A 22,656-nucleotide genomic window follows, 5' to 3' on the forward strand; every position below is an offset into this window, starting at 1 on the left:
GAAAAGTCCATATAAACACAATATTTTTTTAATGGTAAAAACAGGTAAATCTCAAGTGCTCATTAAAACAACAAATTACAGGGTGCCTGGGTGGCACAGTCAGTTGGGTTACTGCCTCTTGGTTTCAGCCCAGGTTATGATCTCAGGGTTGTGAGATGGAGCCCCACATTGGGCTCTGCGCTCAGCGTGGAGACTACTTGAGGATTCTCTCTCTTCCCCTCCCCACCACTTGTGCACACATGTGCTCTCTCAAAAATAAATCTTTTTTTAAAAAACTACAGTTACTAACATAAGTGAAAAGATTCCCACCCTTTGTTAGTTCTGCATTTTGAAAAAGACCATATGTTAATGCAAGAAAGAATCCTATTTCAAAATGAAAAGTTCTCTCTCTTTTTTCAAGTATTTCCCCCTTAAACAAACCACAAACAGCTGGTGTTTGATAACCTCTTCTATCAGGGTGTCTCTCTCTCTCCCTGACTGAACTTCACTTCTTTTATTTTTATATCTTCCTGCTCCTCCCTGCCATAAGCAAAGAGCAATAAACAACAGTAAAGGCAGAATTCAGAGATTCAAGGGGAGAGGCAGGAATGATCAAAACAGGTGACTGTCACCACTATTAAAACTTAAAAGACTCTAGGGGCACCTGGGTGGCTCAGTGGGTTAAAGCCTCTGCCTTTGGCTCGGGCTGTGATCCCAGGGTCCCAGCATCAAGCCCCTCATCAGACTCTCTGCTCGGCGGGGAGCCTGCTTACCCCAACTACCCCGCCCCGGCCGCCTCTCTGCCTACTTGTAATCTCTGCCCAATAAATAAAAATTAAAAAAAACAAAAACAAAAAAACTTAAGACTCTAAATTCCTGGAGTATTAAACCTTAAAAACTGTATCCAAGAATATTTTTTATCTACAGTCTCATATTGATTTGATAGAACTAAAAGAAACAAGAAAAACTTCCTCAGAACTAATTCTATACAACATGCATTTTTTTCAGCATAGTAAGTGAAAGCATGCTGGCTGGGGTCTCTATCCCTTCCTTATCAGCGTTTCAGGTAACAGGCGATGTGGGCAGGACAGGAAAGAATGATAGTAGGAATATAGGGCTCCTGAGTGCTGCAGTCAGTTGAGGGCCCGCCTCTGGATATTTGGCTGGTGTTGTGATCTCAGGGTCATGGGATCAACCCCGAGTCAGGCTCTGCACTAGGCACACAGTCTGCTTAAGACTTGCTCTCCCTCTCCCCACTATGCACCTTGTCTCTCTTTCTTATCTCTCTTTCTAAAATAAATAATAAATCTTTAAAAAAAAAAAAAAGGAAAGAAAGTAGGGAGTACATGAAGCAATACCTTGAAGTCTAATGCAGGGAGGCATGCAGCACTTCAAATGTCACACTGAAAGGCCTGGCTCTTAGTGTGGAAACAACTAAGAGCTCCAAGGGTTTGTGTGTAAAGGAGTGATGTGAAGAGGTTTCTATTTTAAAATGACAGCCAGCAGTAAGGAGCTGAAAGACTGGCAGGGAAAGTAACTGACAAAGACTGAAGCAAACTAAAAGCTCTCATAATGATTCAGATACGGAGTCCAGATCTGGAACAAGGGCTGGAAACCTAGAATGCAGTGAACAGAGGGACTATAAAGATGACTAAATGGCAGGAGGCGTCAAAGGAAAAATCTTAGACTTCCTTGTGTGGGAGGATAATGATGCTGCTAAATGAGAAAGGGAAACACAGAGAAAGGACCACAAGAAGATAATGGGTTTTATTTGGGTCAATAAATAATTATTGCAATAACAGAAATTAGTTAAAATTAAAAGCATGTTAGAAATCATATTACAAGTCTACAGTATCAGATGATATATATCAAGTTGAGTCTAAGCTCTCAGGAAGTGAAAAGCTCTACTCTGACCCTCTTGGGGGGATGGGGGGAGCACTTCCGTGGCTTCCAGCCTGCCTACTTCTCTGGGTTTCCAGAATATTTTGTGATATGCATCTTTGTTTGCAAGTATATTGAAGGGGTAAGGCTGTACTTACTGTTGGCATTTTCAGGAATATATGCTAATTAGTTGAAGTAGAGAAGAGTAAAAAATCAAAGATAACATCAATAACTCAACCATGGTTAGCTCTTTTTATGCCTCGAATATCAAACATCATCATACTTTCTGACTGTATTCTTTTGAACGATCACACCAGATTGAGCTAGAAGTCCAATGTGCTATCATACAATGTGTGTTCTAGAGATGGCTGCTTCTAACTATATTTTAAATCTCGATTCAAACTAAGAAGTAACTTGACTGCAAGTGTAAATTATTAAATTGCTTTCTGAACCTACCTGAGAGTAAAGTTATCAGAATCAACTCCTTGAACACAATCAGATTCTTCCATTAGAAAAAGTATCCAGAAAAAGCCTATCATGCAGAATTATCCATAGTAATGATTCATTGGGTCTAAGCCAATGAAGACCTTAAAGACACTCAAAATGGCAAGGATAGCCTGAAATGAGGCTTACAAGTGACAACCTCTGTGAGATGACACCAAGAAATTACTGTTAACTTTGTTAGATTCATGGTGGCATTGTAATTATACAAGGAAATGGCCATATTTTTAGAGATGTACACTTAAGTACAAAGGACTGAAATGACAGATGTTTGAAATTTGCTTTAAAACACAACAGGAAGAAAAAATAAAATAGAACAAATTTAACAAAATCTTGATAATTACTGAATCTGAGGGCTGACTATGGGAGTTCACTTTATTAGTCTTTCTGTGTGTGTGTTTAAAAGTGTTCATAATGAAAAAGAAGAGCAGGCCCCTCCACTGGTTGGTCTCTGATCAAAGATCCTTTGACGAAGCCATTCTTCCACACAACTTCAATGTTCCCCAGAAGAATTCTGGGAGAGAGACTGGCCACTTTCACGCTTAGAGGCCACACCCGACCTCACCTCATTACTTTCCAGGAGCTCTATTAATTTGCATGTGAGCTCACTTCTCACAGAAGACAGTAAGATTTTTGGAAGGCAAGGTTCATATCTGAATCCTCCTTCTCCACGAAGAATAGTGCTTTGTACACAGCAACTTTATAAAATGTATGTCGCCAAATGGCGGATGGGGGGAGGGATCACAGTGTGTAATAATGTGCAGACACATGACTATGTGTGTAATTAGCCCCCTTTGCTAATATTAAATTCACCTCACAGGGGCGCCTGGGTGGCTCAGTGGGTTAAGCCGCTGCCTTCGGCTCAGGTCATGATATCAGGGTCCTAGGATTGAGTCCCACATCGGGCTCTCTGCTCGGCTGGGAGCCTGCTTCCTCCTCTCTCTCTCTGCCTACTTGTGATCTCTCTCTGTCAAATAAATAAATAAAATCTTTAAAAAAAATAATAAAAATAAATAAATAAATAAATAAATTCACCTCACAGCACAGCTTGGTCAGCTTGGTTCAGAGGCTGCAGGGATAGGAGAAAAGGACTAGTGAATTCTACAAGAGCTGACCAGACAATATTTCTCATTTGAAATGATGATGAAAATCAATGAAATGATGATGAAAAATTAAAAATGAGGAAAAACAGTACAGAAATAATCACTGTCATTTTCATGCTCAAAACAGAAAATTCTCAAGAAATACCCTAAAAATGAATTTAACACAGATTTTTTAAAAATCTCAACAAATTGGGGTTCCTGGGTGGTACAGTAGATTAAGTGTCTGACTCCTGGTTTTGATCTCAAGGTCATGAGATCATGCTGGAGTCAGTTCCCCGCTTGGAGCTGAATCTGCTTGTCCTTCTTCCTCTGCCCCTCCCTACCGCTCTCTTAAAAAGAAAAAAATCCAACAAATTACTTTGGTTTGACTGATGTATCTAGTCAGTGAATAACATTCAAAGGTCAAGACTTGCTCATCTCTGGGACTTAAATAATACTGACACTTGCTCACTAATAATAATCACATATTGCAACTCAGTATCAGATCAGACCAAACACAGACACAAGAAAACCTGGGTAAAAATACCTAAAAGGAGGGCACCTGGATGGCTCAGTTCATTAAGAAACTGCCTTCGGCTCAGGTCATGATCCTGGAGTCCAGGGATCAAGTCCCACATCAGGCTCCCAGCTCTACAGGGAGTCTGTTGCTCTCTCCGACCTTCTCCCTCTCATGCTGTCTCCCAAAGAAATAAAATCTTAAAAAAAAAAAAAAAAATACCGAAAAGGAGTAGCAGACAGTGCTGGTTCTCAGTGGGTAAAATGTAGGAAAGTTTTTTTTTTTTTTAAGATTTTATTTATTTGTCAGAGAGAGCGAGCGAGAGCGAGCACAGGCAGAGAGTGGAAGGCAGAGTCAGACGGAGAAGCAGGCTCCCTGCGGAGCAAGGAGCCCGATATGGGACTCGATCCCAGGACGCTGGGATCATGACCTGAGCCGAAGGCAGCTGCCTAACCAACCGAGCCACCCAGGCGTCCCTGTAGGAAAGTTTTTATTTGACTTGGGGGCTGGAGAGGAGGGAAGCATACCACTACTTCCTATTAAATTGGATTTTTGTGGCTTTAATTAATCCACTGAAATAGTATTCATGAAGAACAGAAACAACACAGAATATTTTATAAGAAAAAAATGTCAGCTTTCTGTTTTGATTTCAGATTGCTATAAATTATTTTTTGTATGAATAATTCGGCAAACATCAATATTTACTGGATACCTAGCATCACATAAGAGAGAGAACAGAAGAATTGCTATAACTAGATAACCTTACACTCAGAGGCAAAACAAAGATTAAATGAAGAAGATAAACTTGCACTCCTGAGTGGGTTCAGTTGATAGTCTACCAGTAGCATTACCAGGAGACCATCAAACAGACACCCTACTTAGGGGGTTTAATTGTTTATAAATAGATCAATAGAACTTGCTATAATGTTTCTAAACTCACTGAATGTTCTCATATTCTACTTCTATACAGGAAAGCATTCCTAAATGATTTTTCTTCTTTCTTCTACCTCTAGGCTTTGGCTTCATCTCCCCTGTCATTAAGTACTTTGTTTCAAATATAACCTAGTATTCTACTATAAATGGAACAATGCAAAAGGTGCATATGTATGGAATAAATATTAGAGATTTTAAAGGAATCCAGACAAGGCATATATATTAAAAATTTATATAACCTAATCTCAAAATTTACTAGCCCAATACTTATTTCAAACCACTCATCACATACTAGTGATATACTCATAATAAAATGTTTATCATTGTCTCATATTATTTAGACTCTGCTTGTTTATCAAGGTTCTATGACATTTCCACCCATAACATGAAAAAGCCTGAAAATCCATTTCTTATAGGCTTGGGTTTTTTCCTTTTTCTTCCTTCCTTCCTTCCTTCCTTCTCTTTTCTTTTCTCTCTTCTCTTCTCTTCCCTTCCCTTTTCCTTCCTTCCTTCCTTTCTTTTTCTTTCTTTAAGTAGGCAATGCGGGACTTGAACTCAGAACCCTAAGATTAAAACCTGAGCTGAAATCAAGAGTCAGACACAATCAGCTGAGCCATCCAGGTGCCCCATCTAACAATTCTTTTTCTTTTTTTTTTTATTTTACTTATTTATTTGACACAAAGAGAGGGCACACAAGCAGGGGGAGTGGGAGAGGAAGAAGCAGGCTTCCCGCTGAGCTGGGAGCCCAAGCCAGGCTTGACCCCAAGACCCTGGAATCATGACCTGAGCCAAAGGCAGACACTTAAGGACTGAACCACCCGGTGCCACCATGATATAACACTTATTAATAACATAAACAAAACCATATGTCATATTGTTCCTAGAGAATGTGATAATATATTAATAATGAACCATAAGGCAGAGCCAGTAGGATTAAAAACCAACTATTATTAAATAAAACAAGGTTCAGTTGGTTGAGAATCCAACTCTGGGTTTCGGCTCAGGTCACGATCTCACAATCGTGGGACTAAGCCCACATCAGGCTCTGTGCTCAGCGCAGAGTTGGCTTCAGATTATCTCTCCTCCCTACAGCTCACACACATGCTCATTCTTTCTCTCTCAAATAAGTAAATAAAAGCTTTTTAAAATAAATAAATAAATTGGGGTGCCTGATTGACTCAGTTGGTTCAGCATCTGGCCCTTGGTCTCGATTCAGGTCATTATATCAGGTTCTTGAGATAAAGCTCTACATCCGATTCCATGCTAAATACAGTCTGATTCTTGCCCCCTCTCTCTGGGCCTCTCCCTGCTCATGTTTGTGTGTTCTCTAAAATAAAAATAAATCTTTAAATAAATAAAAGAAGTAACTTAATCAGAACTCAGAGTATTTGTTTTGTGACTACAACACCAGAAACTCTGATTTCATTAGAGTGGTTGTATTAAAAAGAGCTATCTATTAGTGAAAAGAAGGGCCATCCGTACCCCAATGTTTATAGCAGCAATGGCCACAGTCGCCAAACTGTGGAAAGAACCAAGACGCCCTTCAACGAACGAACGGATAAGGAAGATGTGGTCCATATACACTATGGAGTATTATGCCTCCATCAGAAAGGACGAATATGCAACTTTTGTAGCAACATGGATGGGACTGGAAGAGAACACGCTGAGTGAAATAAGTCAAGCAGAGAGAGTCAATTATCATATGGTTTCACTTATTTGCAGAGTGTAACAAATAACATGGAGGACATGGGGAGATGGAGAGGAAAAGGAAGTTGAGGGAAATTGGAGGGGGAGATGAACCATGAGAGAATATGGACTCTGAAAAACAACCTGAGGGTTTTGAAGGGGCAGGGGGTGGGAGGTTGGGGGAGCCAGGTAGCCAGGTGGTGGGTATTATGGAGGGCATGCATTACATGGTGCACTGGGTGTGGTACAAAAAACAATAGATACTGTTACGCTGAAAAGAAATTTAAAAAAAAAAAAAAAAGAGCTATCTATCTCCACTAGCATGCCTACAGATACACTGTGCAAATTTATTTTTGAATTCCCCATCTTCCTAAACAGGGCACTTACAGGCACTTGTCTATTTCAATAAGCAGCAGCTAGCTGTACAATATTTTGCTATTCCACATACAGCTCTGCATATTTAAAGTCTAATCATGAGTTACATCCTCTTGAAAAATGTGCCTGCAAAAGCCCTTATCAAAATATTAGCATATCAAATCTAGCAACATAAAAAAGAATAATACATTATGATCAGGACGGTTTTACCCCAGGAATGCAAGGTTAGTTTAACATGCAAAAACTCAGTCCATGTAATTCATCATATTTTTTTAAAGGTTTTATTTATTTATTTGTCAGAGAGAGAGACTGTGAGAGAGGGAATACAAGCAGGGGAAGCGGGAAAGGGAGAAGCAGGCTTCCCGTGGAGCAGGGAACCCAATGCAGAGCTCAATCCCACGATGCTGGGATCATGACCTGAACTGAAGGCAGACACCCAAACGACTGCGCCACCCAGGCACCCCTGTAATTCATCATATTAATAGAATAAACAATGTTGCAGAAGGGGATGCAAAAAAATTATTTGACAAAATTCAACATCCACTCTAGTTAAAAACTCTCAGCCAACTAGGAACATAAGAAAACTTCCCCAACCTACAAAGGACATCCCTGAAAAACCTACAGGTAACATCACAACAAAGAGTGAAATATTGAGTGCTTTCACCCTTCAATCAGGAAGAAAACGAAGCTCTCTAGTCTCAACCACTTAGATTCAACATTGTACCTGATATCCTAGCCAAACCAATAAGGCAAGAAAAAGAAAGAAAAGGTGTCTCTTACTCTCACAAAACAAACTGAGGGTTGCCGGGGGTGGGGTGTTGGGTTATGGACACTGGGGAGGGTATGTGCTATGGTGAGTGCTATGAAGTGTGTAAAGCTGACAATTCACAGACCTGTGCCCCTGGGGCTAATAATACATTATATGTTAATAAGAAAAAAAAAGAAAGAAAAAAAGAGAAAAGGTGTATAGATTGGAAAAGAAGAAGTAAAACTCTCTATTTGAATATGACGTGATTGTTTATACAGAGTATCCTAAGGAATCTACAAAAGAAGTTGGTAAAATAAATAAATTAGCAAGCTACAGGATTTAAGGTCAGTATACAAAATTCAGTTCTATTTCCATATACTAGAAGCAAATAATTGGAAAAATATTTTTAAATGTCCACTTAAAGCAGCATCAAAAAAAAACCCCAAAATACTAGCAACAGAAGAAAAAAATAACATGTAAGATCCCCACACTAAACACTACAAAACACTGATGAGAAAAACTAAAGACTTAAGAGAATGGAAAAATATAGCATGTCCATGCATCAAAGATTCAATACTGTTAAGATGTCAGTTCTCCCCCAAACTGGTCTATAGATTCAATTATAATCATAATCCCATCAAGCTTTCCTCTAGAAATTGACAAGCTGATTCTAAAATTTATATAAAAATACAAAGAACCTAGAATATCCAAAATAATTTTGGGGGGGAACCCAAAACAATTAAATTTAAGACTTACACTAACTAGATGACTTCAAAACTTACCACGATACTAGAGTAATGAAGTGTGATACTGCCATAGGGACAAAAAGATCAGTGAAAGAGAACAGAAAACCCAGAAATCGGGCCCTAGTTGGTTCAGTCAATAGAGCATGTGACTCTTGATCTAGGGGGAGTAAGTTCAAGCCCCAAAATGGATGTGGAGATTACCTAAAAAAATCTTTAAAGAAAGAAAAAAGAAAGGAAGAAAAAAAAGAAACCCAGAAATACACACACCTTACATGATATTTGATTTTTGACAAAGGTGCCAAAGAATCTAATGGGGAAAGGAAATCTTTGCAGCAAAGGGTACTAAAACAACGGCATATTCATAACAAAAATAAATAAATAAAGCTCAACCCCCATCTCACTCACTTATTAATTCAAGATGGATCATAGAACTAAATGTAAAAACTAAATTATAAAACTTCCTGAAGAAGATACAAAAGAATATCTTTATGACTTGGGGGCAGAAAAGTTTTACTATAAAAAAAAATTGCCGGGACGCTTGGGTGGCTCAGTTGGTTAAGCAGCTGCCTTCAGCTCAGGTCATGATCCCAGGGTCCTGGGATCGAGTCCCACATCAGGCTCCTTGCTCAGCAGGGAGCCTGCTTCTCCCTCTGCCTCTGCCTGCCATTCTGTCTGCCTGTGCTCGCTCTCTCCCCCTCTCTCTCTCTGATAAATAAATAAAATCTTTAAAAAAAAAAAAAAAGAAAAAAAAATTGCCAAATTAGATTTCTAATTTAAAAACGGAATTTAAAATTTCTGCTTATCTGAAGACACTATAAAGAATGAACAGGAGGGGCATCTGGATGATTCATAGGTTAAGCCTTCTACTCTTGACTTTGGCTCAAGGTCATGACCTCAGAGTTATTAGATTGAGCCCTGTGTTGGTCTCCAAGCTCAGCACAGAGACTTCTCAAGATTCTTCCCCCCGCCTTCCCCTCAGCACGTGCCTGCACGTGTGCTCTCTCTCTCATGCATGCTCTCTCACTCTCTCTCTCTCAAATAAATAAAATCTTAAAAAGGGGGGGGGGGGGACACAGACATTTTGTTAGCAAAAATGTAAAGCAACTGGAAGTATCACACAAGGCTGATGATATTATGGAAAAAAGTCTAGCAGTTTCTTATAAAACTAAACATACACTTATGTATACTTATGGTCCAGTAATTCCACTCCTAAATATTATTTACCCAAGAATTGAAATCAAATGCTCACAAAAAGATTTATACACAAATGTTCATAGAAGCTCATTCAAAATAGCCCAAAACTCAAAAAAGCCCAGATGTTTATCAACAGAAGAATGTAAAAACAGAGGTATAGTTAGAAAACAGAATGGTACCCAGCAATATAAAAGAACAAAGTACTGACACAATAGCAACATGGGTGAACCTTGAAAACATCAGGCTGAGTGAAAGATGCCTTACTCAAGTGAGTACTTACTACATCAATCTGTTTACATGCTTCATTTATATGGAACAGGCAAGACTAATCTATGATAGAAACAAAATTCCAACAAAATCTATGATAGAAACAAAATTCCAACAGTGGTTGCCTGAGTTTGGAGGAATGTCTCCAGAAAGCAAAGGACTTTCTGGAATGATGGTAATGGTCTAAGTCTTGATAGGAGTTTAAGTTCTACAGGTATATACATTTGTCAAAACTCATTGACTGGTACCCTTCAGATTGTGCATTTCAGATGGAACCCCACACTATGTGTAGAAATTACTTTAAAAAAAAAAGAAGAAGAAGAAGGGGCACCTGGGTGTGGCTCAGTGGGTTAAATAAAGCCTCTGCCTTCAGCTCAGGTCATGATCCCAGGGTCCTGGGATCAAGCCCCGAATTGGGCTCTCTGCTCACTGGCAAGCCCTCTTTCCTCCCATTCTCTCTGCCTGCCTCTCTGCCTACTTGTGATCTCTCTCTCTGTCAAATAAATCAAAAAAAAAAAAAAAAAAGAGGGGCGCCTGAGTGGCTCAGTTGTTAAGCCTCTGCTTTTGCTCAGGTCATGATCTCAGGGTCCTGGGATCGAGCCCCGCATCGGCCTCTCTGCTCAGCAGCAGTCTGCTTCTCCCTCTCCTTCTGTGCTCTTTCTCTCTCTCTCTCAAATAAATAAATAAAATCTTTACAAAAAAAAAAAAAAAAGGAAAAAACACAACTAGAGGAAGACTGTGCATTTCACCATATGCAAAATTCACTCTCTTAAAAATATATATATATATATAGAGAGAGAGAGAGATACAGAGATATATATAAAGAGAGCGAGCGAGTGAGCACAGACATATTACAGAAGTAAAACATAATGACACCTCCAACATATTTTGTATGTATGTGTGTATTTTAAGATTTTATTTATTTATTTGACAGAGAGAGATGGGAGAGAGGGAATACAAACAAGAGGAGCAGGAAAGGGAGAAGCAGGCTTCCCACTGTACTGGGAGCCCAATGAGGGGCTCGATCCCAGAATCCTGCAATCATGACCTGAGCAGAGGCTTAACAACTGAGCCACTCAGGTGCCCCACCAACATACTTTGAAGCAAGTAAAAAATTAGGATGGTTTAATGAATGGATAGAGAGACGGATAGATGAATACATAATACAATAATGAATGACAATTATACAATCTAGATAATGTATAAAAGGATATTCAGCATATTAATCCAGTTTTTCTGCACATTTGAATATTTTCATAATAAAATGTTGGGAATAAAATTTCAATTACGAATTACTACATGAATAGTGTACATTGGATCAATAACAACAGGTGCCAAGTGATTAAGTGATTACTCTGTGAGAAACACTATGGTGGTGACTCACATTCGTTATGTATAATCCCCAGAGCCAATATTGCAAGGAAAGTATTATCCCCATTTTCCAGATAGGAAACTGATACACAGAAAGACTAAGAAACTGGGGGGCTTAGTGGGTTAAGCCTCTGCCTTCGGCTCAGGTCATAATCTCAGGATTCTGGGATCCAGCCCCGCATTGGACTCTCTGCTCAGCATGGAGCCTGCTTCCCCCTTTCTCTCTGCCTGCCTCTCTGCCTACTTGTGATCTCTCTCTCTCTGTCAAATAAATAAATAAAAAGTCTTAAAAAAAAAAAAAAAAGACTAAGGAACTTATTCCAGACACAGACAGCTCCTAAATGATAAAGGCAGGATTCTAAATCCAGGTCTGATTCCGTAAGGGCTGCTCTTTCCGTTACATCATTCTGCCTTAACAATGAATCCAAGGATTTGGCCCAATTAATTTTTTTATACTACTGTGGAATTTTTTCCCCTAAGAATTAATTTTAAGTAACCTCTGCACCCAATGTGGGGCTCAAACTCACAACCCCAAGATCAAGAGTTGCATGCTCTACCAACTGAGCTGGCCAGGGACCCCTGTGCTACTGACTAGTAATAGAAAGAAGTGTGTGAATAGCAAGGGCTTTGGAAATCAATGACACTGTCCTTCCTTTGTAATGGGATAGGCTATTACATGGCTGCTGCTATTCTTACCTCCTTTCAATGATGTTATGAATGTGTCTTATGATACTAGACACAAATGCCAAAACCATGACACAATTATCTCAAACACAGCCCTTTACCTCATTTCTCGTTCTTCATGTTGAGCGATAAGGTTGCTATAAAAATTCTCCAGTGTCACTTTGGTCATGGTCACCCTTTCCTTTGTGTGATTACTCATGGAGGAGCAAGGTGTTGAGCCTGTCATTGCCATGGCCGCTAGAAACAAAGAAAGACGTATTAGTTTTTGAGTTAGAATCCACCAATTATGCACTCTCCTAACTTACTGGTAGGAAAGTAAATTGGTACAAGTTTTCTGGAAGACAAACATATAATATACAACAAAAGCCAGACAAACAGAATACTTGGTGAAAATAAGTATACAGTAATGTCCTATGACCCAGAAATACCACCTCTAGGTATAAGGCCTAAAGAAATTGTCTCACAGACTCTTAAGAAATGCACAAACTTGTGCATTACAGGGGATGTTTATTATGCCATCATTTGTGTTACAGTAAGCTGAAGCGAATTCAGAAAGAAAATAAAGAAAATGCTGTGGGTGCACATAAAGAAATAATATGCAGTGGTGAGAAGCAAATCTATTTGTATCTAAAAGTGACATGAATAGATCTTTAAAACATATGTTGTAATTTTATTTATTCATTCATTTATTTATTTATTTATTCGACAGAGAGAGACAGCAAGAGAGGGAACACAAGCAGGGAGAGTGGGAGAGGGAGAAGCAGGCTTCCCGCCAAGCAGGGAGCCTGATGCAGGGCTCAATCCCTGCACCCTGAGATCATGACCTGAGCCAAAGACAGACACTTAAGGACTGAGCTACCCAGGTGCCACTTTATGCTGTAATTTTAAAAAGGAAGAGAACAAGATCACAATACCATAAACGCAAATTAAGAATATATAGCACAGACACAGTTTAATTCTTTGTCATCCAAGAATCTACATTGGAGAAATCAAAGACCCATAAGGATTCATACACGGGGGTTCAAAGTAGCACTTTGAACTTGAATATCCAACAATAGGAATGAGAAGTCCTATAGATAAATAATGAACAATTAAAATATGTTCAAATGTTGAACATCAGGGGAAATGTTTCCAATCCAAGTAGAAATAGGTCACAGAACAGTATACCATGATCTCAGTTTTATTTATGTGTTTACTAGAGGTGCACAGAATTATTTGAAATATGTATCAAAAGGTTACTAATGGCATAATTCCAGGCAATAAGAATGCAATAGATCATCTTACTCTTGTTTGGGCTTTTCCACATTTTATGTATTTTCTTCAATGAGCATGTACTATTATTTTTAAAGACTGTTTTTAAGTAATTTCTTCCCCCAATGTGGGGCTCGAACCTACAAACTTGTGATCTCTGTCTGTCAAATAAATAAATAAAATCTTTTTAAAATTTATTTATTTATTTATTTATTTATTTATTTATTTATTTGACAGAGAACACAACAAGGCAGAGAGGCAGGCAGGGAGAGAGAGGGAGAAGCAGGCTCCCTGCAGAGCAGAGAGCCCAATGCAGAACTCGATCCCAGGACCCTGAGATCACGACCCAAGCTGAAGGCAGAGGCTCAACCCACAGAGCTACCCAGGTGCCCCCTGAATCATAATTTTAGTGATGGAAAGGATCTTAAAAACAAAAAACACTAACTTCCTCGTTTTACATATGAGAAACTGATATCAACAAGGTCTAAATAGCTTATAGAACATTTTTTTCCCAAATTTAAATCTCATTTTCACCCAGATATTTTTGCCAGCCCATACTGTCACACTTGGCCAGACCATTCACCAATCTGGACTTGCTCCAGCATTGGCAATAATGCTCAATATTTTACCCTTATCATGCCTCCCTCCAACATGACCTGCCTCTAAGTCTGTCCTTTCGTCCCAATACAAAGCTGAGAAAAAATCAGGAGGGGCTAAGGGCCATTTTCAAAGATAGTAAACTTTATGAAAAAGTTTCCTTAAGGTTCTTCCATTAATATTTAGCAGCTTTTTAAAACTGTCTCATAGATTAAGGCTATTAAGGAATGTGCAAACACTTTTTACTACTAAGACAAACTTAACATTAAGCAATTTTATTAAAAGATACTCAGGGAAAAATCATGTAAAATAATCCTTTCAGAGCAGAGATTCAAAATAAAGGCTCTACTTCAAGTATTTTTACTCATGAAATGCCAAAATTATCAGTAATAACAAATTCAAGAAAGTGAACTCAGCTCTACCTTACTATGCTATTTGTTACAATTTTATTTTTTATGGGGAAGTTTCTGCCAGTACCAAAGCAAACCCAAATATTTTTAGGCTATCAGAATTGTTTAAAGACCTCTGTTTTATGAAGCTTGGGTGTGGTTCCTTATTTGTCAGCCTGTACCCCCTCCACCCACAATGAAAACCACATGCACTCTAAGTCTGGTGAAATTTTCAAACCAGATTTAAAAACAAGTCTGAAGCAAGGGAGTGCTCTGTACTCCTCCCTTGTCTGAACATTTCTAGAGACCTTTTTATATATACATATATGTGGTTACATTTTAACAACTGAAATTATTCAACATAAAAATACAACTAAAGTATTTAAACCTACCACAACCAGTGCCTTTCATATCATAGGTGGTTAATAACAGTAAGTTGAGCAACTTAATGATTTTTTAGTTGTCAACAAAACTAAAGAACAAAATTACATTTACGTTGATTAGGTATATAAATCTGAGGTGGAGAAACTTTTTACTCATTTAACTCACTGGCATGGCTTTCTAAGCTTTTAAAAAGATCAACAGGAGATTAAATGTACTCAAAGATGCTCATATAACAGATGAACAGATTTAGCAGAATGATTTTCGACCTTCACTTAGTCTCTAATGTAATGGCAAAGGTTACACTATCCTTCCCTTTGACCTTTCTTCAAAACCTTCTCCTCCTTCCCTTCCTCCACTCATAAAAGGATTATCCTATTCTAATAACCTTCCATCAAAAGATACAATTACTATTGCCCTATAGTAATTTATAGCTTTACTGGGTCAACCAAGTACTTTTTATAAGAGGGCTTTCCCTCACACTTTTGAGAATTCAAGCCTTCATGCCCTGACCCACAGGCCATCAGAGGTCCCTTCCCTGTTTGTTTCATTCTCCACCTCTGCAGAATTAGGGAATAGGTAGGTAAGAAATTCTTAAAAGTTTTAAAATTTAAGAAAAGAATGTGGTCTTCAAAAATTAGGGATAGGTACTGCAAACTTATATAAAAGTAGATCAAATGAGGGGGCGCCTGGGTGGCTCAGTGGGTTAAAGCCTTTGCCTTCGGCTTGGGCCATGATCCCAGGGTCCTTAAATGGAGTCCTATGTAGAGCTCTCTGCTCATCAGGGAGCCTGCTTCCTCCTCTCTCTCTCTCTCTGCCTGCCTCTCTGCCTATTTGTGATCTCTATCTGCCAAATAAATAAATAAAATCTTGAAAAAGTAGATCAAATGGAAACAATTTTTTATTCAACCTAGATGGTTATCCTTGGTTGACTGACTTTACAACGGTACTGTTATCTCTATGAATACCCCTTCCCTCACCAATTCTTTATTTCTTTGTGACTGACAATCCAGTATCTTCCATTTGGGCAAGTGAACACCGATACGAGTCCTTAAGAATCACGTATCTTAATTTGTCCTCCTGAACTGTAAGCCACAGGAAAACAAGCACCTGTCTTAGACTACTTTTAATATCCTTCTCCCATCTCATGCACAATGCTATGCACTTAGTAAGCACCTTATGAAAGATTTACTGAGAGCTAAGGATTACGAGGAGCTAAGAATATATGTATGTATCGTGGGGATAGAGCTGGGAGGTGAAGTTATTTTCCATACCAAGTTGGAGAATAGAGTTCTGGTCCTGTTGTGAGTGGAGCCTGTAATCGTGGTGTTTGTTTTATGTTCAGGGAAATGACATCTACTGCCTGGCTAAGTCTAATTTAGAGCCAAGGTGAATTGAAAGGGAGAGGAAGCACAAGGTTTACCTCACATCAACCTTCCTCTGTACATTTCAAAAACAACAAGTTTCTCTTTGTGCCTTTTAGTCAATTCAAAATGCAAACTGGGAGATCTGATCTCTCCACTAGCTGCTTCTGCACACTTTCTGACACAGACTTTCCTCTAAGTCCTTATCGACTTTCCTTTTCCACTCTCTTCTTGAAAAAAAAAAAAAAATCGTCACCTGATTTTCCTGTAATTTTAAGATTATTTGAAGCTCAGTACCCTAAGACTAACCATGGGGAAGGGGGCAGACTCCAAGGAACCACACCCTAAAACGAGCTTTGCACATCTCTGCCTCACACAACAGCTCTCAGGTTCTCAGACCCCAGAAAAAAGAAAAGAGGTGGACATTGGTAATGACTGAGATCCCAGAGGGGACTTGAGCGGACGCGGCGAGAAGACAAAGCTGGCAACACGGGAAAGAGAAGAGAGCCTGGCTCCCCGCCCCAACAGCACAAAAAGAAAGAAAGAATGGGGTGGGGAGCCTGAGACTGGGAGAAATGTGGCGAGGACCGACAGGGGAGCCTCTGGAAACCGGGAGAGGAGGGGAGGCTGTCAGTAGGCTGAGGAGAGCGGCCGCGGGGCCGTCAGGACAGGGCTGGTAAGAGGAAACCGGCGGGAAGGGAGAAACCCAAAGAGTCGGGCGGAGATGAGAGGGAGAGCCTGGGATGGACTGAAGACAGCGGCAGCAAGACACTCACCAGAGCCCCGTGGGTGGAAGAGCAGGGGGCGGCGGACAGCCGCAGACGCCCGCCCGGCCAGCGACCTCTCTCGACCGGCGGACAGGCGAAGCCCCAGTGGCAGCAGCCCGCGGACTAGAGGAGAGGTACGGACGCGTTAGGGTCTCTGAGGTAGGGGTCGAGGGGGCGGGTGCGGGTAAGTACAACAGGAAGCGCTCCAACTGCCGGAAAAGACGGCAGCGCGAAGGGGCCAAGGCAGCCAAGTCCCCCGCCGCGTAGAGGGGCTGGCGCGGCAGCCAGAGGCCAAGACTGCGCAAGCGTGACTGCCCAGCGACGCGGCGGGGATTTTAGGACTGCGCGTGCGCGGCCGGGCCGCACCCACTCTCCCCGCCTTACCTGAACAGGAGGGGCCATGAGGAGGGCAGAAGCAGGGGATGTGGAGCGGTCTTGGTGCCGCTAGGCTGGGCTCAGGGAAGGTGCCCATTGTTTTCTGGTTTCTTTGTGTTTGCTTTATTTGGAAATAATTATAGACTCACAGAAAGCTGCAAAGTTAACACAAGGAAGTCCCTGTACCCATCACCCACCCAGCTTCCCTCACCGTCTTACATAACCACGCTACATTAACAAAACCAGGAAATTGACATTGGCACAATACAACTAACCAGACCAATACCACTGACTAGATTACAGACCTTACCCAGATTTAACCAGTTTGCCATGCACTCATTTGTGCCTCTGTGTGAGTTGGCGTGCTCTCACTCATCTACAGCTCTATGAAATTTTATTACTTATATCGTCGTCCTCCCTGATTTTTTTTTTTAAGATTTTATTTATTTGACAGACAAAGATCACAAGTGGGCAGAGAGGCAGGCAGAGACAGAGAGGAGGAAGCAGGCTCCATGCGGAGCAGAGAGCCGGATACGGGACTCTATTCCAGGACCCTGAGATCAGGACCGGAGCTGAAGGCAGAGGCTTAACCCTCCGAGCCACCCAGGTGCCCCCCTCCCTGATTTTTTATTATTGTAGCAATAAGACGGCTGGAGCCCTTGGTCCCCTCTTACTCTTCCTCAGTTTAAGGACTAACAAACCTTACTTGGGATCTGGAGAGCTCTCCTAATATCAGGCCATCAGGAGGGCATCCCAGTGTGCACAGAAGAACCTGCTTTTCAAAGCTATGCAACCCTTAGTCTGTACCACCCTGGAATAAAGAGGACCCAAGCCTTTGCACGCTCATTCTTTCCTTGAGAATGGAGCACACAGTACTCTTGACCAGGAAGTGTCAGACTCCTGTAAACAAAGATGAGTAAGATATGGTGACTGCCTGCCTTCAAAAAGACCATGTAAGAAGCAAAATGTGCAAGTCATTTATTAGGGTGTTTTGTGCTAGTTTGGTGTCTCTCTCTTGAGTTACTGTAAGACTATAGAGCTTGGTTTTCCCTTCAAGCTTGGGGTCCTGGGGTTTGTTTCTTTAATGGTCTTAAAAACATAGGCATTCCTTGACTGCTTTCATCTTCCTAAACTTCAAAGTTCAGTTTCCTTTTGTCTCACCTCAAACAAAAACCACTTCAGCCTTCATTCTCTCTGCCCAAAGGCCCTTCTTCCCCAACACCTTTTGTTAAAGTCCTACCTGTCCTTAATGACTTAATAACAGTACGAGATGTTTGCATAGTGCTTTTCAGTTTGGAAAGCCCATTCTCTTAGTTAATCTAGTTCATCCTTACAAGTCTTTGGAGTCTTTGGCAGGTCAAGCAGGATGAGTTTTTACACATAAAGTAACTAACACTCAGAGAAGCATAGTGACTTGCCTGAATTGTCACAGCTAGTAAAACAAACAGCAAAGAGAGGAGTCCCATTTTCTGGTTGCAAATCCAATGTTCTTTCTGCTTTCCCCAGCTGAAACCTTATCTTTTCCTTGGAGACTTCCCAGTTTCGCAAGAAGCATCTCATCCTCTATTCTCTATCATTCTGTATGAACTTATCTGTACCCTAATTCTAATAAACACTAAGGTTTTCCTCAAAATAACTCAGCCAGAATATGCTGCTCTTCTCTGGTAGACTCCCTTGTGGCCAGGAAGTAGGCACAAAACCTAAATGGCACCAGTCACTTATACCCACCTCAGACTGTGAGTTGGAAGAAGTGAGCGTGATCTGACCCTGCACCCATGGGACTGGACTTTATTTGCTTCCCTCTGCTACTGGTGTTGTTGGATCGTGTCGTTATTATAAATGCTGATCTTTTGTTCATCATGCATCTTTTGCATTAATTTTTATTTTTCAAACACTGCATTAAAATATTATTTTGTTTACTGAGTCTTTTGCCACCCTCATAAATCTTACGTAGTATGTAGACATCCATATATAGACACTCCAAGGGAAGTGTCTTGCTCTCCACACCCTACTCCAGACCCTGAAAAGATCACTCTGAATCCATTCTGGTCAGAGTGTAGCTGTTCCATATAGCTTCTAGAAACCTTCATAGAGGTCTCAGACCAGAACTGTGACACATGGCCACCCTTCTGGGGAGAGCAAATACTCAGCTTTTTAAATATTCTGTAATGGAGGCTAACAAAAAAGAAAGGGAGTGAAAATGGTTATTGGGTGACCCCACCAATAATGTTTGCCATGGAGTATATATTACTTTGCTGTTCTCTTTTAATCTAACTCTCCAATCTAAATGGAGAATGACATATTGCAGGATTTTTTTTTAAGTTTGTTTTCTTTAGTAATCTCTATACCCAATGTGGGGCTTGAACTCAAGACCCCAAGATCAAAAATCACATGCTCCTCCAACTAAGCCATCCAGGACCCTTATCAATTGACTTCTGGTTAATGGTAACACGAAACAGAGTCAATCCCTTTATATTTTCTATTCTATATTATCTCTGTCCTCATATAATTATAACTATAATATAATTCACCTAATCAAGATTCTCAGCTTGGTGGGGCTTTTTTGTGTGTATGTGTCCTTTTTTGCCACAAAGTATGTGTTCTTTTCATTAATCATACAAATAACTTGCTGTACTATCCCAGGGCAAACTGGAGAATTTGGCAGTCCAATTAGGGATCTCCTGAGAGACCCACAGGCCAGTAGCATCGGCACAGAGTGCCCAGGTTCACAGTGTAGCTTGTCACTCACTCGAGTCCATCTTACAGGTGGCTCTTTGTCCATGTCGTGACTGGAGTGTCTCAAAGATGACAGGGCTGGGGAATCCTCCAAGTTCTTAGGAAATTTCATGCTACTTCTCCTGCTCAGTAGTTTCTTGGGTTGACAGGGTATTCTGGTCTCTGTTTTCTTCTGCCTGGCCTTATGGAAGCTGGGGATTTCCCCATAGCCAGCTTGTCTGCCATTTTCTTAGAGCCATCCATGGAGTCCCCCTTCAAGCCCTGTGCCTCATGTACCCACTTCTGTGGCTGCAGCAAGAGACCTCCATTTTGTGGTTTTGTTTTGTTTTGTTTTGTTTTGATGAAGTCCCAGAACCTAAGTCAGGTTCGGTGGGGTGAGGAGGTTCGGAGCCGACGACTAAAGAAAGAATTCTTAAGACGTCGTTGGTGCAAAAGGTGATTTATTAGAGCACGGGGACAGAGCTATTTGCTTATTGTTCATGGCAGTCAGGGCTGCCTGAGGGATGCTACACATATGGAGGGGAGCGGATGAAGGGGGGGGGTGCAAGGCGCCAGCTTTTGCTTTGTCCTCAGCCAGCCTCCTGCTCCCTCATCAGTTTTAAGATTTTATTTTTAAGTAATCACTCTACCTAAAGTGGGGGGGCTCGAACTAGAGTTGCACGCCCCACCAACTGAGACAAGGCACCCCCCCAAGATTCTCCATTTTATAACAGATAATCTTATAAAAGCTGCTGGAAAACCAACAACCTTAGAGTATACTGAGTTATCCTTCATCCTTATGGGACTTGAGTTATTTGGTCAGAATATTAGTACTTTTTTTCCTAAGATTATTTATTCATTTATTTATTTGAGAGAGAGGGAGAAAGAGAGTGAGAGCACAAGCAGGGAGTGCGGGAGAGGGAGAAGCAGACTCCCCACTGAGCAGGGAGCTAGACACAGGGATCCATCCCAGGACCCTGAGATCATGACCCAAGCAGAAGTCAGACACCTAACCGACTGAGCCACCCGGTGCTCCACACTTTTTTTTTTTTTTTTTTTTACCCAAGTTCTATGCTCAAAGCGGGGGTTCAAACTTACAAAACCAAGATCAAAAGTTGCATGCTGAATGCCTGAGTGGCTCAGTTGGTTAAGTGACTGCTTTCAGCTCAGGTCAAGATCCTGGAGTCCCAGGATCAAGTCCTGCATCAGGTTCCTGAATCCAGGGGGAGTCTGCTTTTTCCTCTGATCTTCTCCCCTCTCATGCTCTCTCTCTCTCAAATAAGAAAAAGACAGATTTGCATGCTCTGCCAACTGAGCCAGCCAGGTGCTTCAAATATTAACTCTTTTGTCATGCTTGCTCTTTCCCCCAGTTTCAGACCCACTAACCTTTTCCTTCTCTTTAAACATTGCCGCAGGGGTGCCTGGGTGGCTCAGTTGGTTGAGCAACTCTTGATTTCAGTTCATGTCAGGATCTCAGGTCAGGATCTGAGGATCAGGAGATGAGCCCTGCCTCAGGCTCCATAAAGCAGGGAGTCTGCTTGAGATTTTCTCTCTCTCCTTTCCCCTTTGCCCCTCCCCACCCTGAGCGAGAGCAAGCTCTCTCTCTCTCTCTCTCTCTCAGTGTCTAAAATAAATAAATAAATAAATAAATATATCTTTAAGAAAAAATAGAAGTTGCCCCCAAATTGTTCTTTGTTCCAAGGAAATTACATGTTTCTTGCCCATCAGGCTGACCTGCGATTGCTTCACTGGCCCAAGCTCATCCTCCTGTCAAAGACCACAATCCTCCAAAGAACAGGTATCTTACAGGCTGACAGCATGTGTCTCACCCAGTGGGGGCAATGACATCAGTGGCCTCCGAATATTCCTTCCATAAGAAGATAGGAACTGTTCTTGGTGCCTGCTAGCCCAGTGTTCCTCCAACTTTAACATGCACACAAATCCCCTAGGATTCAAATAAAATACAGATTCTGATTTAGAAGGTCTGGGCAGAACTGAGATTCTCTATTTCTTTTTTTCTTTTTTCAAGATTTATTTATTTACTTATTTGAGAGAGAGAGAGAGCATAAGAGGGGAGAGGTCAGAGGGAGAAGCAGACTCCCCACCCAGCAGGGAGCCTGAGGTCGGACTTGATCCCGGGACTCCAGGATCATGACCTGAGCCGAAGGCAGGTCGCTTAACCAACTGAGCCACACCGGTGCCCCTGAGATTCTGCATTTCAAACAAGCTCCCAGGTGATGCTAATGCTGGTGGTCCATATGCCACATCTGGGATAGGAAGGAACTTGAACATAAATCCAAGAGAAAAATAAGAAGGGGAAAGTGCCTATGATCCAGTGGCCCTAGGTCCCTACCAGGGCCAGACCGGGTAAAGCAAGTGGAGCACCTAGGCTCAACACTGGAGGAGGCTCTCAAGTTCAGCTGAAGCAAATGCATTGCATGACCCTGAGGGTGAGCATCTCCTTATATCGTGCACACAAGGCATCTTGTTTGCCTGCCCTTGTCACTACCAAGTCCCTCTAGAGTACTTTCTGATACACATATAAACAAATGGGGATCATACAGTGTATGATTATACTGTATGTAATTATACCTGTGATATTGCACACACTATACTGTTCTTATTATGATATTTTGAAAACCTCAAGCTCTGACAATTTCATTTCAAATTCGTTTAATAATCCTGTTCCTCTAAAATGTACACTGTTGCTTTCCCTGAATGGAAGAATGATGAACGATTATTATTTTCTCCTTTTGACTTTTCTCTGCTTTCAAAATTTCCCATATAACTTTTAATTTATTTTTATCAAAGTAAGGCACATGTAGACTTGGGGGGGGGAGAAAAGAGGTCTAC

General features: G+C 41.0%; 1 protein-coding gene across 3 annotated transcripts in view; it reads right to left on the reverse strand.

Moving 5' to 3' along the window:
* STK38 (serine/threonine kinase 38) overlaps nucleotides 1–17,521 on the reverse strand; it is a 41,582-nt gene extending 24,061 nt beyond the window's left edge. Inside the window, exons 1-2 of one of the 3 annotated variants that reach the window (XR_014312217.1) lie at nucleotides 16,723–17,083; nucleotides 12,066–12,201 (exon numbers count right to left, since the gene is read on the reverse strand). Coding sequence is in view for 1 of the 3 variants with exons in the window: in XM_082732226.1 (XP_082588352.1) it covers nucleotides 12,066–12,196 (131 nt within the window). In the remaining 2 variants the exon portion in view is untranslated. Of the gene's footprint in view, nucleotides 1–12,065; nucleotides 12,202–16,722 lie in introns of all 3 variants that reach the window. The other 2 variants (XM_082732226.1, XM_082732228.1) reach the window with 2 other exon arrangements.
* Between the last annotated feature and the right edge of the window lie 5,135 nt (nucleotides 17,522–22,656).

Source organism: Mustela nivalis (assembly GCF_964662115.1).
Source record: "Mustela nivalis genome assembly, chromosome: 5".
Taxonomy (NCBI): domain Eukaryota; kingdom Metazoa; phylum Chordata; class Mammalia; order Carnivora; family Mustelidae; genus Mustela; species Mustela nivalis.